This window comes from Miscanthus floridulus, chromosome 15, assembly GCF_019320115.1.
Source record: "Miscanthus floridulus cultivar M001 chromosome 15, ASM1932011v1, whole genome shotgun sequence".
Taxonomy (NCBI): Eukaryota; Viridiplantae; Streptophyta; class Magnoliopsida; order Poales; family Poaceae; genus Miscanthus; species Miscanthus floridulus.
This window is the reverse complement of record NC_089594.1, coordinates 36,248,472-36,265,051: the sequence shown is the minus strand read 5'-3', so window position 1 is coordinate 36,265,051 and position 16,580 is coordinate 36,248,472. Positions and strand designations below refer to the sequence as shown.

At 43.8% G+C, this 16,580-nt stretch overlaps 1 protein-coding gene across 2 annotated transcripts; it reads right to left on the bottom strand.

Annotated features, from left to right (window-relative positions):
• Positions 1-2,154: 2,154 nt before the first annotated feature.
• On the bottom strand, positions 2,155-3,000 carry LOC136508244 (uncharacterized). Of its 2 annotated transcripts, XR_010771912.1 has the most exons (4): positions 2,931-3,000; positions 2,644-2,841; positions 2,381-2,554; positions 2,155-2,296 (listed from the first exon to the last, which is right to left on the bottom strand). XR_010771912.1 is itself a non-coding variant. In XM_066502885.1 (3 exons), exons 1-3 carry the CDS (start codon positions 2,979-2,981, stop codon positions 2,450-2,452), a joined length of 354 nt encoding a protein of 117 aa, XP_066358982.1. In that variant the 5' UTR covers positions 2,982-3,000; the 3' UTR covers positions 2,374-2,449. The 2 variants fall into 2 exon arrangements, 1 of the variants encoding a protein (XP_066358982.1); XM_066502885.1 differs by lacking the exon at positions 2,155-2,296 and having other exon boundaries at positions 2,374-2,554.
• Positions 3,001-16,580: the final 13,580 nt, after the last annotated feature.

The following is a 16,580-nucleotide window of genomic DNA, read 5'->3' as shown; positions in this document are numbered from 1 at the left end:
GAGCAGCCTGGAAAGGTGGGCGTTCCCGGCCGCACACCACCTCTCCGCTTCCTCCTTGATCAACATGGCCAGCCTTGGCGGCGAGGTTGCACCAGCCTGGAACGTCCTATGGTTCCGCTCCTTCCACAAGCTCCACCCAAGCAGTAAAACGAAGGAGTCGAACCCCATGCGAAAGAACTTCGGGACGAGCTTTCTGTTGCCAATCCACCATTCCATGGCCCGAGCTCCCCAATAGCCATCCAGATTGATGTGTACTCTTGACAAGCAGATGAGCCACACTTCTCTACTAAAACAGCAACTATATATATTGGTTGTTGACACTGTAGCAAACACAAAGATAATGTTAACATGGGCAAAATACATCACTACCGGACTCCCGGCCTTTGCCGAGAGCCCGAAGCTCTCGGCAAAGACGAGTTGACGCTCGGCAAACTATTTGCCGAGAGCAGCTCTCGGCAAAGAACCGTCGGCAAAACATCTACCGGCAAAGGATTCTTTGCCGAGTGCCCCTCTCGGCAAAATATTTACCGAGAGTAATGTCAAGACTCTCGGCAAACTCTAGCTCTCGGCAAACTGGCGCACCCTAGTAACGACCAAACGACCGCTAACGGTGTGTGACAGCTTCTTTACCGAGAGCGACCGTCGGCAAAGAACTTCTTTGCCGAGAGCAACCGTCAGCAAAGAATTGTTAAAAAAAAAGATTTGTGGCAGAGGTGGTGTTCAAAAAAAATATAGGTTTGCCGAGAGCCGACCACCAAGCTCTCGGCAAAGAGGCAGATTTGCCGAGAGCCGACCGCCAAGCTCTCGGCAAAGAGGCAGATTTGCCGAGAGCCCTACTCTCGGCAAAGAGTCCAGAGAGCATTTTTTATTTTTGAGAGCATTTTTTTTATTTTTGTTTATATTTCCAGCTTCAACAACACATATTTCACAAATATAACACATCATCCACATCACATATATCACAAATATGTCATCCACATCATATGTCTCACATTATAATCCATCTAAACATCTCAAATCCAACGACACATGTCCATCTCAAAGTGCTAAGTTCATCTCACACAAGTTCATGTCACAAAGTGCTAATACATGATGAAGAACAACAGGCTCACCCCCAAGGCTCCCACCCTCCCGACGGCGGCTGCTGCGGCAGCGTAAGGTGTGGATACGGCTGGTACCCCGGCCCTCCCGACGGCTGCTGATGCGGCGGAAGTTGTGGATACGGTTGGTGCCACGACCCTCCCGACGACGGCTGCTCGGGCACATCATTCGAACCCGCCGATTGATTCTGCACAAAGGAGAAGAAAAATTAGTAATTATAGTAATACTAAGGCATATAATTGTAATCTAAGCATAGACAAGTCAAAATTTGCAGAACTAGGTATAAAATTGTAATCTAAGCCTAGACACATCAAAATTTCGGCAGCACCTCCCCTGCACGGTGGGGTTTCCAAAACCTGCAAGAAAACCAACGGCACGATGGCCGCCCACCACATATCAACGGCACGATGGCCGGCACACATATATATCAACGGCACGAAGGCCTCCCATCACATCAACGGCACGATGGCTGACATGTACAGTAAAGAGCTTTTGTTAGAGAAGTTGAACTCACGTATGAGTAAGGTGGGTATGGGTAAGGCGGTGGAGGAGCAAACAGCTCTAGTGGCGCTGGACGACCCATCGTGACGCCAAGACTTGCCACGTACTGAGCCAAGGCGTCAAACCTCGCCCGCTCGGCCTCCCACCTCTGTCGCTCGGCCTCCCGCTCCCTCTGTCGCTCTTCCTCCACCCTAGCCTTATGCTCCTCGAGCGCATGCACCTGGGCCTATAATTTTTCACCGCATTGTTACAAGCAATTTCGAGGAATGTAAAACCAATGAACGACGAATAAAACAGAAATAACCTGTAGTGCTGCCACACGATGCGTCGAAGTGTCCTGCCTTGGGCGTATGGGCACGCTACCGCTCGTGCCGCTTGTCCGGACATGTGAGAGAGTGGGAGTGGTGTGCGGGTCGAGCATGCTGTTGCCGATGAGGTACCGCCCATGCTTCTTGCCTCCTCCCACCCTCATGACGATGTCGCCGTCAATGTCCACGGTGTGCGGATCCCAGTCTGCCCCATGGACTCCCCTTGCCGCCTCGGTGTACTGACTGATGCGCTCGGGGATGCTCTCGTTGGTGAACGACTCGGTTGGGTCGTCCGGGTTCCAGTTGATGTTGTCTGTCGCCTTGCCCTTGTGGGCCAGAACCCATGACTTGAGCTCTCCGCATGGCTGGTTTTGATGTGCAGCCGACTGCGAGAAAAACAACAAGACGATTATAAATCATGCAGGAATAAACGTCTGAAAGAATAAATGAAGCTACACCAAGTCACGTACCCATCTAGCCCCAAATTCGTGGATGTTAAGGTTGCCCTAGTGGTGTGATACACCTGGCATCAGCAAACGTCATTCCCGGAGGACGGTGTGGTTATCCACCCAATTGCCACTCACCCACCTGTCGACCATCATCTGCCAGGCCCGCGTTTTATTGGCGCACCAGCCAGGAGGCACCTGTACGACATCAAGTACATTGACAGATATAAGAACAATTCAAGCCTACCCAATCTCAGAAGAAATCAATATTGATGTTGTATATTTACCTTCAGGTACTGCTCTTTGGTCAGATGCATTAATCTTGCATCTTCTTTCTTTACCTTCCGATGCTCGTAGACGGCACAGTAATCGATGATGGCCTGGAGCCGCGCCTCGTAATGCATGTCTAAGATGCGACCTCTAAAAGATTTGGCCGACGCCTTGGCCGCCCTTGCCTCGTAGCCCTCGGCGCATTTGAAGAAGTCCTGCATATAGAAAAGATGTATCAATACACTGGTACAAGAAACTCTAGCGAATGCAATGTATTGAGCAAAGTAGTGGGAGGAAGACTTACCCAAAACTCGCACATAACCCGCTCCGCCACGCTTTCGTACGTGCGGCCCATCTCGTCCTCCGCATCAGGGGCGGCGACGTAGTGCTCGTACGTGTAGGCCGGCTCCAGAGCTTCGGTGTAGCAAACCAAGCCTGGGAAGTGTTCCCTACAGAGAAGACTCAGGATGCCATTGGGCAACCTTTTGTGAGCACCTGGGACCACGACCTTCCAAGACCTGCGTAAGTGATTAAGAAAAAACTGTTAGTTTCCATTGTGATTCTATCATATGTAGGAGCGAAAAAATGTAAAAGTTACGTACTTTTGCCCAACGGGTCGAATGACCGGGCGTAGAGCCTCAGGTATCGGCCGCTCAGGTAGGCTCGCCGGACCTCGTTGGTAGACACCCGAGGTTCCGGTGGAACTGGAACCTCCTGCCTCGGCCTCCTGCTCGTCCTCCCGCTCCTCCTGCTCGTCCAGCTGCTCGGCCTCCTGCTCGGCCTGCAGCTCGTCCTCTCCCTGCTGAGCCTGCTCGTCCACCTGCTCTTCCTCCCGCTCCTCCTCGGGCTCTGGTGCTGCTGCTGCAGGCTGAGGCAGTGGCGCCCTAGGCCTCCTCCCGGCCACCCTCCTCCTCCTCCCCTGAGGTGGTGCCGACCCCCCAGCTTCACCTGAGGGCCCTGGTGTACTGCCCCCATGTCGTAAAGCGACCTGACCGCCCGCAAAGCTCTGCGGCCCGCCATCTTTGCACAATCACCTACAAGACAAACAATAAGATCAGATTAGATGGATCATAAACAAGACATTATTATAAAGAGATGCAAAATAAATAAAGCATAATTAAAAAATAACATAATATTACATGTATTAGAAATAATCATCCCCATCAGGATTAGCTGGATCATAGCTCTCATCATCACTATCAGCCATGTCGAAATGTTCAACACTTTCCAAAGGAGCAACTATGTCATCATTGCCATTGCCAATATGTAATCCTTCAAGTAACGCCAAGTCCTTCGCATTTTCCACCTCATCCCCCTCGTCCACATCAACATCCATTTCATTGTCTACTTCCATTTCGACATTTCATCAAAGTTCTCTCGACTGAGGTTGAACTGGGACTTTAAGGCCATTAAGCGTGAAATGCCATCAAGCTTTGAAATCTGTGTGTGGCCATGAAGGGGTTTCCCTACCGTAGACAACATGTCGTAATACGCCTTTGCGCTTGCCTCTGGCTCCTCCTCCTGCTGCCTACGTCCGTCAGCGAAGTGTGCTTCGTGAAAGTCATCTAACCAAGCTGCTACCTCGGCATCAGCATTGTAATCCTCGACACGTGGTCTCACCACCTCCTCTCTCACACGATCGGCTTCACCGTGGTGGGTCCACTGGGTATAGTTTTTCGTAAATCCATGCCTAGCCAGATGTGAAGTCATCACCTCCTTTGTCTGCCTCTTTCTGTTCTTACAGTTGATGCAGGGACAAAAAACGGCACGTGCTCCGGGAGCCTGGTCAAATACTTGCTTGATGAAAGCCTCGGTCTTGTCGACCCATTCTCTGGTAATCTCACGGGCGCTCCGGCGGCCCGAGTACATCCACTCACGGTCATCCATCCTCTAACATATATATCACCAAGTAATAAATATAACCATGGACTTGCATATACACGTCGTTCCTACCATCTAATAGGTAATGATAGGTCCTAATCCCACCCGAGGATGCGTAGATGGTGTTAGTTCCCATGGTCTGGTCCTATCCGAAATAGAATTTCGGCAGCACCTCCCCGCTGTTCTCCAAATACACGTCCCGACAGGAAGGTACTATCGAAACTCTGTCTTGGATCAGAGCAGACCATGAAAACTAACACCATCTGCGTATCCTCGGGTTGTCCAAAAAACGTGGACAATTCAAAACACATACGGTTATTGATATGCAAAGATCTGCATATTTCTAACCGTATCTCTTTCGAACGGGAGACACCTAACTAGGTTACGTGGAGATACATGACCAGGACAAAGAAAGAGTGGTTATACCTTAGGTGGCGGTGAAGTCAGGCTAGCAGGGCCGTGGCGGGTCGGTGCAGTGGCGAGGCGACGCGGTGCGGGCAGACCTGGGGACACCGGGGTACTCCGACTCGGCTCCTGCAAAAAGAAATAAAGAAGCAAAATAACGTCAACTCAAAAATTCGGCAGCATCTCCCCTGAACGGTGAGGTTTTCAAACCTGAAAGAAAACCACGGCACGATGGCCGACAACCACATATATATCAAGGAACCACATGCAGCTTAATTATCAACTACTACTACTCTAACTACTACAACTACTACTACACTAACTACTACTACCACTACTAATATGTTATTTTTTCATTTGTTTCTAAATCTGAATTTTGCTCTCGTACACATAAAAAAAGGAAGGAATAATGAACTTCATATGTCACTACACCACAACACCAAGATTAACGATGGACGGTCTGACGCTAAAAGCGGCTACAGCGACAGACAATCTGACGCTAAAAAGTTATAGCGTCAGACTTCTGCAGACGTTGTAAGTCCTGTCGCTAAAAATATTTAGCGTCAGACAGTACTTTTAGCGTCAGACAGTCTGCTGCCCTGAATATTTATAGCGACAAATAGTCCATTGCTACTTTTTAGCGACAGATAGTCCATTGCTACTTTTTAGCGACAGGCTGTGCGATGGTACATATGGTTTTAGCGACAGACAGTCCAACGAGACAATTTTAAATGGTTAAAAAAAATAAAAATTAATCCATCAGTAATTGTCCACAATAATACAAATGTCACTACACAACTAAGAACAAACATACACTAGTGAATGGCACGCGCCATCGCGCGCCTACACATATATATGTATATTACACATACTGATGTTTCCAAAGAGCTTATGCATATTTATATTACACATGGTACTGATAGTACTACTTGTTTTACTTGTAGCTAAAGTAATACAGTTTAGAGTACATGGCCTATATAATACACAAACAAGAGGCCTAACAGGTTTGTGTTGACCTGTTGCAAAAGTAGATATGTAGTTACTGAGCTTTGCAATTGGCGGTCTTTGTTTCAGGTTTGGAACTCCCAAGTCTTGGCCTGCATTGTTTAGGACATATATCAGGATGAGGACATAGACAGCCTGGAAATCTATGTATATATGACAGCCTGGAAATCTATGCGGAAATCTCTGGGAAGAAGCTATAAATTCAAAAGTGTATAAATATGTTATGAAGGCCTACATAAAAGTACATATGCATTTTTAAGAAAGTATGTAAGCAACAGTATCAACTTCCCTGTGCTTGACCTCCTTATCTCTCTCTTTTTTTTTTGTTCCCATCCATGAACCTTCCCTTGTTTATCCCTCCATAGGAATTATCCCGCAGTATTGCAAACACAGTTCCATTATCAGACAATTAAATTAGAACTAAATCTTATTGCAGATTTGTATGGACAGTTCACCTAAGACGAACCTCATAGTCAGACAAATTGCCACAGTAACCATCTCCTGCGGTCTGTGAAGCATATATTGAATCCACCAGAACAGAAATAGATGCATCCAGCCCTGAGTAATTTTAAACCACAGACGACAGTGCATGATCAGTGAACAGGGGCATTTGGAGCATACTTTGACAAGTTCGAATAATAAAACTCTGAAGATAAGTTAAAATAAAACAGGGACAAGGACAGAATCTGAGTGGTACAAGTTGCATGAAAATGCAAAAACAGTTTTATTTGACAGCAAGAATCAACCATTCCAAGTTATCTCAGTTCAAGATTGCAGCCAATTTACGAGTTCCAACATACGGTATTTGAGGAAAATTCTCTAGATCTGGCATTGAGAAACTGAGACGAAGCAATACCACATAACAGCTTGAAATAAAAAATAATTACACCCATAACCCCTACAGAACCAGCAAACAGCTACTTGCACTTCTTGCACGCTTTCACATTAGATCACAGGTGAACTGATGGCCTCAGAAAACAGATCGCAAAAATCCAAATAGGGAATTTGTTTTACCTCGTCATCCTTAATGGAAGGTGATGGTGGTAGAGGAACAGGAAACTTTGCTGGTGGATGGTTTCCTACAGTCAAGTGATCAACACTAAGTTTAGAAAATTGATTCATAATTGAAAGGTTCTGATAGAGCTTAAAATATTTTCCCCCGTGCTAAAAACATGATTCGGAAGTTTTGATAGCAGTCTATGTGTCTCAATAAATTCCCATTTATCTGAACAACCTATACTTGTTACAGCCTTGAATCAATGTTCGCACAACACAGGTCAATGGTAATAAGTAATCTTTCAGGAATTCAAAATGGATGCCCCCTACCCCTAAGTATGCTAATTGTTTAATTATACAAGCATAATAATAACAGATGCAGTTTAAACTTACGATTCCAAGGCCAAGCTCCATTTGCCTTGGACCCAAACGATCAGAAGTTACTTGCCCAGGCAATGTGCAAACAGAAAGTGCAACTCCCATCGTACCAACAACCTTAGATGCATGCTTTGCTTCTGCAGCAACCGCTGCAAGAGATAAACCAGCATCTGCTGCAGCCCCAGCAACCTATGGATTAAACAAACTTAAAATTAGACATTAGAGTGCGAGAAGAAATTTTATAAGAAATCATTGGCTGCTTCAAGTTTGAAATCCATGCAATACAATGCCAGAATTTCTTCCAACAGAAAGGATCTTATATGCCAAAAGTCAAGATTATTGAAAAACTAATTATTACTTACTGTTTCCCCATTCCAAGTCTAGCACCTAATTGTACAAGGTTTAGTCACTATATTTGATGTACAGGGTACTGGCTTAGATTAGAAACGTGTGTTTCATGAACAAGCAGTATATCTTTGATTCCAGTTAAGATCACTATTGGCTTGCATGAAAAAGCAGATCAGATGAGTGTTAAAGAGATTTTTGCAGGTCAACTTGGCTGAGTGAAAGAATGTAACATGCCAGTAACTGGGGATGAGCAGGAAAATCTAGGATAGAAAATACAATGGCAACAACAAAATACCTTATGCACAAGAATTGTTCCAGCTAAACCTCTTCTACCAGCTATCCCTCTAGGTGGGGGAAGGGCACAATCATCTCCAACAATGACCATCTACAATTGGAGGATAAATGATACATAGTCATTAAAATTAATATGATCTGCCACACAACATAGTAATATGTGTGTTTTTCAACCTCCATCTTATAGCCTTCAGATTTTGCCTACTCAGCAGCTAATCCAAAATTCAGTCTATCACCAGTGTAGTTCTGCAAATGTTTGGCAATTGAAGGTAAGAAGAAATGAAGCTTAGTAAGATGAGAGCAGTGCAATGCTTCACAGTTTACACTTACAAAATTGAACAAAATGGAGCACTGCAGTTTAAAAATAATGGAGAAAAGTATAATGGAGAAAAGTACCAGTATCCCTACATCAAGCATACACATTTACCCAAAACAGCCCACAGTTTGGCCCCTTTCAAAGCAAATACAGATGGCCCAACAAATCCAGCATGGGCAGGTTCATGGCCGCTTCCACCACCTATGAACAAAACGGTGCTTGAATAAGTAATTGAACTTGATATGAAAAAATGGAAACATCCCAGCAACCATCAGCCATGAAAGTTACCAATGAAGATATTTTTTTCATGCAGAAGTTCCTATTTGACATTTCTTAAAGATGGAAAAGAAACAGTATGGCCATATGCTTATATATACTATTAGTTCAAACAGGGAAACACAACAAGCGTATGAGAGATTATATACATGGATTTCTGTATGATGATGCCATGGTATGCAAGAGGTCCATGCAATACACTGTCATCCGTTCCTCTTCCAGCAGTAATGTCTCCAAAGCAGAGTACAACGTGGTACTAAATGTAAAAGGATATCTCTTTTTTCATAGTAGTATACGAAAAGAGATTGATGGCATAAGATGATAGAGGTGGGTCATTCAATCGGCATATCTTTCTTTTCTCAAATGGAGACATTGGTTGCATAGTGATATGTGTAGCTCCTTACAAATCACTTAAAAACTTCTCTGACATTGCTGCTACAAATCACTTAAAAACTTCTCCAAATTAAAATGCTGCCCATATTGACTAACCACTCCATGAAGTATTTCTTCACAAATGATACAGGTGAATCGACCAAATTATTGTTGACAAGCCAAATCTCTGGCATTGCTGCTACAAAGTATCCAATAGCTATCCTCTACAAGTACAAGAAGCATGATAGCAATAAGAAATCAAAATTTCAAACATTACATGAATAAAAAAGAAATGGAATACACTAACTTAGATAAATAGGCTTGTTTTATTTATCACCTGCAGCATACCTAGCCATCGAATATGATCCAAATCGACACCATAAGTTAGTTTGTGTCGTCCATGAATGTATCCTCCTACAAGTACAAAAGAACAGAAGGATAAACTCCAACCTGATAGAAATCCCACAAAATGGGTCGATGAGAGCTACTTGGCCAAGAACTAGCGATAAGTATAACCTTGCAAAATCACACCCAATATGAAAAGTTTTGAAGCCCGAATTGCAGCCATCTTAGTTACAGCTGTCTTGTTTGGCATTTTCTGCAGTCCAACATCTGCAACTGTCAGAGGTGCAAACATCGAATGTGCTCAAGCTCCAGATGTGAAACGCCGCATACTGCTGAAATAAAATTACTCGTATTGGCATTTGCTTGATAACCTGGCATGTGTCACCATTTGCAGAGCTACGAGAAAGACACATTATATGTAGAAATCCAAAATGAAATCTGGCAAGCAACGACAAACCATGCAGAAGTATATGTAGATGAGGCCTATTCATACTTGCTGCAGCCACACAATAGCAGGGGCGCATAGGAAGGCATCTGCATCAAAAAGACCATGGCAGACCTGAAGAAATTACTGACCACGACAAGATTACTCGAGAAAAAGTTTAGGGCAGACGTACCTGCTCGAGATCGATATCCTCGCAGCAGATCCACGACAGGAGGGCCCCGCCATCACCACCACCAGCGGGGGGCAGGGAAGGGCTTCACGGCTGGATTCGCCAGAGGAGGGTCGCCACTCTCCCTAGCGGCTCGGCCGCAGGCCGCCGCCGTGCCCTGGCTGCGCGTCACCCCCTCAGACGCCACCAGCTCTTCCAGATCTGGGCGGCGCACTGAACGTAGAGGACGAGGATGAACTCCAGCCGAACGTAGAGGGCGACGAGGAGGAAGCAGGCCTCGGCGCGAGCGCGAGCAGGGCCGCTGGAAAGCTAGAGGCGGCTTGCGGGAGAGGCGGCTTGCAGGAGATGAAAGAAGAGGCGGCGGCGACTGCGTTTAGGATTTGGGAAAGGACATAGGGTTTGTCCGGGTGGGTGGGGCCCATTTTTTTTAGCGACAGACAGATTGACGGTACACTTGGCTTTAGCGACAGACGGTTCAACGCTAAATATGAATACCTATAGCGACAGACACTAAATCGCTAAATGAGGATTTAGCGTCAGATGGTTTCTGAGTTATCTTTAGCGTCAGATCATCCATCGCCAAATATAATTTTTAGCGTCAGATGTCTGACGGTGAAGCGGTGTTGTGGTGTAGTGTGTTAGGATCACAAATTTAGTGAGAAATGAAGCTTCTCTAGAACTGGATTTGCTGATATAGACTGAGGTGCTCTGGATATGCTGATGCCCAAAATATAAACGCAATTAGACAGCTGTGCTGATATAGACTGCTGTACTGATAGTTATTTAAATTTAATTGCATTTTATATACATAGCATAAAGCTTAATACTGCTGATTATGTTGACACAAAAAATCTGAAATGATTAGTTCTGAGAAGAAATAGATTATGCGAGCGTGCTGCTTAGTTCAGTAGAATAACACAAACATGACCTTTTTTAGTTCCATGCACTATAGCTTTATTTGTGATTCGTCTCTTTGTTCATCCCGAGTTTGTATTACTCTATGTAATTGTCTATCAGCATCCGGTAGTAATATCTCTTTACTTGACCTCCCGTTGTTTCATTTTTTTTTGTTATGAACTTTGAAACATTAAACTCTGGTGTGGTGAGGGGGAAAAAGCATTCTCTGCGGCTTTTTCAGGGAGCAGTTTACTAGCAAGATGCATTCTTGGTATTGTTGTTGGATTAAGCTAGAAAAGGTCAGAAAATAAGTCTAAGAAATGGTTATTATCAAATATAATCAATCTTCTGGGCTTCTGGCTAAGTTTCATGTTACTAGAATCAGTTAGACTCGAAACAAGCAGATTAAGCTGCATGCACCATAAACCTTTCCGTGCACTGAAATCCATCCTAGTATTTCATTTGCACTATCAACTGAACATTTTTATTCTCCTGATGGCTCCTGGAACTAAAATCATAAATTATTATGCCTCGTGCAGATTTCTGTGTTTGAGTAGGGGTCAGCAAATATGGATTAAGATTTAAGAGTGAATGTTGTGACAAGGCTGACTATTCAGATGGCTCCTGAATTTCAGAAATGTAAATCTTGAGCACGAAAGATGTTGTGACAAGGCTACAATCTTTTGTCTACAAAGAGTTCTTATGTGGGTTCTAATCACAGGAACAATGTATAATTGGCATTCCCTCAAGCTTTTATTTATTTATTTATTAGATATTTAGATTCTGGGACCTGGTTTATTGTGTCATGCTATTCTTATTGCTCTTTTGATTTTTATTTATTCCTCGTATTAATTATGCGGTTGTTTTTATCAAAATTTTCCTCATCAGCCCAGAGTGTGGAACATCACTTCTCTTGCAAATTACGAATGCTGCTGCAAACCATTGGTCAAAATAGCAAGGTACTATTGTCCATTTACATGGATAAAGAACCATTTGAAAATTTTGTAATGTAATATTTACATGGGTTGATCCCTATGCGTACCTTGCACTTCATATAACATATTCATTCTGATTCACATCGGTAAAAGAAAAAAAGACAGAACTAAACGAAAATGATAGGGCCACTAGTACAGAGACGGGCTTTACTCCCGGTGGGGAACCCCCTCTAGTCCCGGTTCCCCACCCGGGAGCAAGCATCCGGGACTAAAGGGGGGGTCCTTTAGTCCCGGGTGAGGAACCGGGACTAAAGGAGGACCTTTAGTCCCGGTGGGTAACACCAACCGGGACTAAAGGTGCCTCCTGACATGCCACGATGGCCGGCACCTTTAGTCCCGGTTGGTAATACGAACCGGGACTAAAGGTTTTTTTCTTTTTTCTTTTCTTTTCATTTTTTTGTTTTCTTTTCAAAATAGGTTTTCGAAGTCGTATTGTACGCTGCTAATTATACATTTATACGCGCATATAGTATGTTTCGGTTCAAGCACAATGAACGTATTAAATCACACAATTCAAGCATAGAAATATATATATATATATATATATATATATATATATATATATATATATATATGCATGCATGCATCATATATATATTTACATGCATGCATGCATATGTGTATTTTACATTATATTATTTCATGTGCATATATTACAAAAGATTGCATTATAGTTGTTGTGACATAACAAGTTTCTTCTCATCCTCTAGCTTGGCTTCAATGGCAGTGTTGGGTCGAAGTAGAACTCGCCCTGGGAATCGATGACCTGCTCATTAAAAAATCCGGCTATAGACTCTTGAATTGCTTTGATTTGGTCTTGCCGTATGACCTTTTCCTCCAACCATCGAGTCTACAGGTTTGAATTAAAGGAAAATAAATTAATATATGTACATATATATATATAAAGACATAGTAACACAATCAATAATAATAATTAAATGAATATATAGTGTATTTTTAACGTACTTTGAGTCTCTCTGTAGGAGTTCTTTGGGAGACCACCTTGATAAACTTGCAAACATAGTAACCACAGTAGTTGTTCCCCTGTTCCTGCCTCAGACACCACTTTACGAGAAAAAGATTTGTCATCCAATCTGGTGATCCGGTGAAAGCTATATGTTTAATTAATAAAGATGATGCGATTCAGGGGACTTACTTTCAATGGGATTACATTCAGTGGCGCTTTGCATTTTTCCATGTGTTGCTTCTCAATAAAGGTTTTCCAAACACTGCCCAATAAAAAATTTGCCACGTCATCAGATATAGTTAATCATCATGTTTGTGTGTATATATAGTTGCTAGAGATCCCGAAATTACCTCTGGATAATATCTATCATATCTTGGTAGTCTTGTTGTGGTTTTCTCATCGAGTCATAGATTATCAAGTGACTTTTCACCAGATCGATGTCCATCAATATCCAGTGATTGCTGCATGTGTTTATAGGATATAACGCATAACACTCATTAATTAACTAGAATCAACATATGAGCCATTAAGGCTATGATCGACATGATTAACACTCACTTGAAGTTATAGGGAAAGAGTATATCCTTCTTGTGGCGTTGGTTCACTAAGAAGTTCATGAGGTTACTCTCTGACTCAGACTTCCAATTAGTCATTGGAGTAATTGGGTCTTTGAATACTATATGGGGATCAACAAAACCAATTTCATTGCAGCCTTCCTTTCTGAGCTCTGTCATTGTAAATCTGCATATATATAGTACTTGTTAGGATAATTTATATGCATATACACACATATGATGAGTTTAATAATAGATCGAAAGAATTATTACTTACAGGCAATAGCAGCTAATGATAACTTTGTCCAGAGAGGTCAGGTGGCATAGTTGATGAAATTCTGCAAAGTCAACATACATAACATCATCGCCACGGAACCAATGTTCGTCTCTAATTCTGACACCAACGCAGAAGTCTCCACTGGTAGACGCCTGCATGTACCACTTGTTTAGCAGGTACATTTGCGTCCCCAGATCAGATAAGGCTTGAGGGTTGTATAGACTCTGGCCTAGTACAAATTTTTTCTTCCAAATATCAACCTCCGCCGCACTCTCAATGTTTCCATCACCAAACATCTGGTAAAGGTCGAGACCAGTCTCATCAAGAAATTCACCAAGGTGATCCAAATCGACATCCGGAGGTATGTTTGCCTGATGCATTAATCCTAAATTCGAACCATATTCATTACCAACAACTAGCGGGGGGATTGATTGGTGCGCTTGTTGTCCGAGTTGGGCAACTCCTTTCCCTGCCCGCTTCTTTTTCTGTGCCGCCTCAATTGACTTGGTGAGAGTGCGGTCATAGTCTGATAACGTTGATTTGGACGGCTTACGAGATTCCCGCTGTTGTTGCTGGTAAGAAGTCACCTTTTTTCTTAAAATATCCGGAGCTACGAAGAAGTACGGTTTCTCTGGGTTTCTCCTTGCTTCTTGATTCATTTTAAGTTTGTCATAGAATCTAGACATGTCTTTTTTATATGCATCAGTACCTTCTTCCTTCTCTTCAGATATTATTTTGGGAATAGCCCTTGGTTTCACGGTGGCTTTCTTTGCAGGCGGGGACTGGTTCTTCGTTTGAGGGGCTGGCCTCTTGCTAGGCTTCTTGGTAGGCGGAGGCGGGGGAGGCGTTGGAGACCTCCTTGGAGGTGTTGGCAGCGGCGTTGGAGACCTCCTTGGAGGTGGCGGCTGCGGCGTTGGAGACCTCCTTGGAGAGGGTGTGGATGCAGCCTCGTCTTCCAACACAATGTCATCGTACAGAGCACTATGATGATCTGGCGATTGAACAATTGGATTTAGGTTGGGGGAGGATCTGCTACAAAAAAAGGAATGACATATTATTATGAGCAGATTGTTAATTATTTAAGCCAATACAAATTAATGATGTAGTGTTTTCATCCGCACGTACCTATGGTGAGGTAGTTCAGGAGGAGGTGGAGCCGACATCCCTGGAATGATGATGTAGCGCTTGCGCCATAGAATGAATGTCTTCTCCGCTTCTCCTAGAGTCTTCTCGCCATCACCTCCAGGAATGTCAAGAGGCAAATCACTAAAACCTTTTTCAGCTTTATCTACCGAGATGGTGGCATATCCTTCTTGGATTATATTCCCATGAATCCTTGGTGTCTTGGTTCGGTCGATAGGATTAACAAGACCGATAGCCACCTTGATTGTGGAATTCTCCTTCGGAATGTGTAGCTCACACGTTGTACAAGGTTCAGTGACGTCATCCACAGGGAAGCGCAGTCCTGTGTCCCCTTGATTTGGTATCTCCGTGGAAGCGCAGCTGCTTTTCAACTGAACAGATTGGCTAATGTTGATTCCTGGCTCTGATGCCTGCTTGCTTGCACTCACTGCTATTTGCACTTGCCTTTTGATTTCCTCCTGCATTCTCGCTTCAAGGTTTTTTTCCCGCTCCTGTGCTTCACGCACCGCTTCCTCCAACCTCTGGAGCCGTTGTGCCTCTTCTTCCTTCTTTCTCTGGCGACTTCTGTAGGAAGGTCTGTCCTGAGGGAATCCATGCTCCCACGAGACACTTCCTTTGCCTCTAGTTCGGCCACCATGTTCAATAGTCCCGATGGCGTATGTCAGCTCATCCTTCTCTCTGTTGGGCCTGAACGCACCACTAGCAGTAGCTCTCTGAGCATAAAACAATCTTTCTGCTACTTCTTGCAGTCTTGCGCCATAAACGCACTTCCCTGTCTCCTGGTCTAGTGTTCCCCCATGAGCGAAAAACCAATTCTTTGCACGTTCTCCCCACTCGAGTGATTCTGGTCTGATACCCTTGGCAAGAAGGTCTGCTTCCATTTTGTTCCACTTCTTAATGGCAGTCGGGTAGCCACCTGATCCCAAGGTATGGTGGTATGTCTTCTGTTGGGCATTACGTTGGTTCTTTATCACCCGACTCACACCCTCTTCCGAAGTCTTGTACTGTACAAACTCATCCCAATAGGGCCTCTGCTTTGAGATCGGGCCTGGGACAGTAAAATCTGGTGCTATGTTCTTCTTGACATACGTCGTGTATAGGTGTTTCTTCCAAGTCTGAAACTGGGTGGCCATCTTCTTCATTGCCCAATCCCTAACTCGCTCCTTCAATTCATCACCATCTATTATATCATCATAATCATCTGTTTGGAGCGTGAAATGTACCAAGACATCATTCCAAATTAACGCCTTGTCACGATCGGAGACAAAACTGATATGAGGAGCATTGGTCTTCTTCCATTCACGGGTACTAATCGAGAGCCGGTCCCGTACAAGGTAACCACAGTGGTGCACAAATTTCATTTTATTCGGCCCCCCCCGGTTCTCCTGTATCCACATTGAACTCCGAGATGATGAAGCGACCCTCCAATGGCTTTTTGGGACCTCGAACATTTTTACTCTTCGTTGTAGTTGTTGATGTCGATCTAGAGGGCTACAAAACATAAACATTATTTTTAATGTCATGAGCACACATAAGACATATGATAATATATATATATATAGCTAATAATAAAAAATATATACTTGGCCAATATGTTGTTGCTCATTTTGTTCAAGAGCTAAGTACTGACTCCCGTCATCTACATCCTCTTGCACGTTATTTTTAGCACCATCATCGCCAGGCAACTTGAGTGCCAGTGTTGATCAAATTCATCATCAACTCCTCCTCATCCATATTTCTCGGGTCGGCCATCTAGCTTCAAAAAACAAAACCAATATATAGTACGTCAAATCTTTGCTTATTACATGCGTAAAATCTACAAACAATATGCATTATTAAATCTTGCCCCTCGATCACGGACGCAATTCGCCACACTAGGACGAACTACGTC

Excerpts from the sequence above, each read along its gene's own strand:
- LOC136508244 (XM_066502885.1), bottom strand. The coding sequence starts at position 2,981 with ATGGGCCGCACGTACGAAAGCGTGGCGGAGCGGGTTATGTGCGAGTTT. Across the intron at positions 2,842-2,930 it reads GGGTTATGTGCGAGTTTTGG|GACTTCTTCAAATGCGCCGA; the intron begins GTAAGTCTTCCT and ends TTCTATATGCAG. Across the intron at positions 2,555-2,643 it reads CCAAAGAGCAGTACCTGAAG|GTGCCTCCTGGCTGGTGCGC; the intron begins GTAAATATACAA and ends GATGTCGTACAG.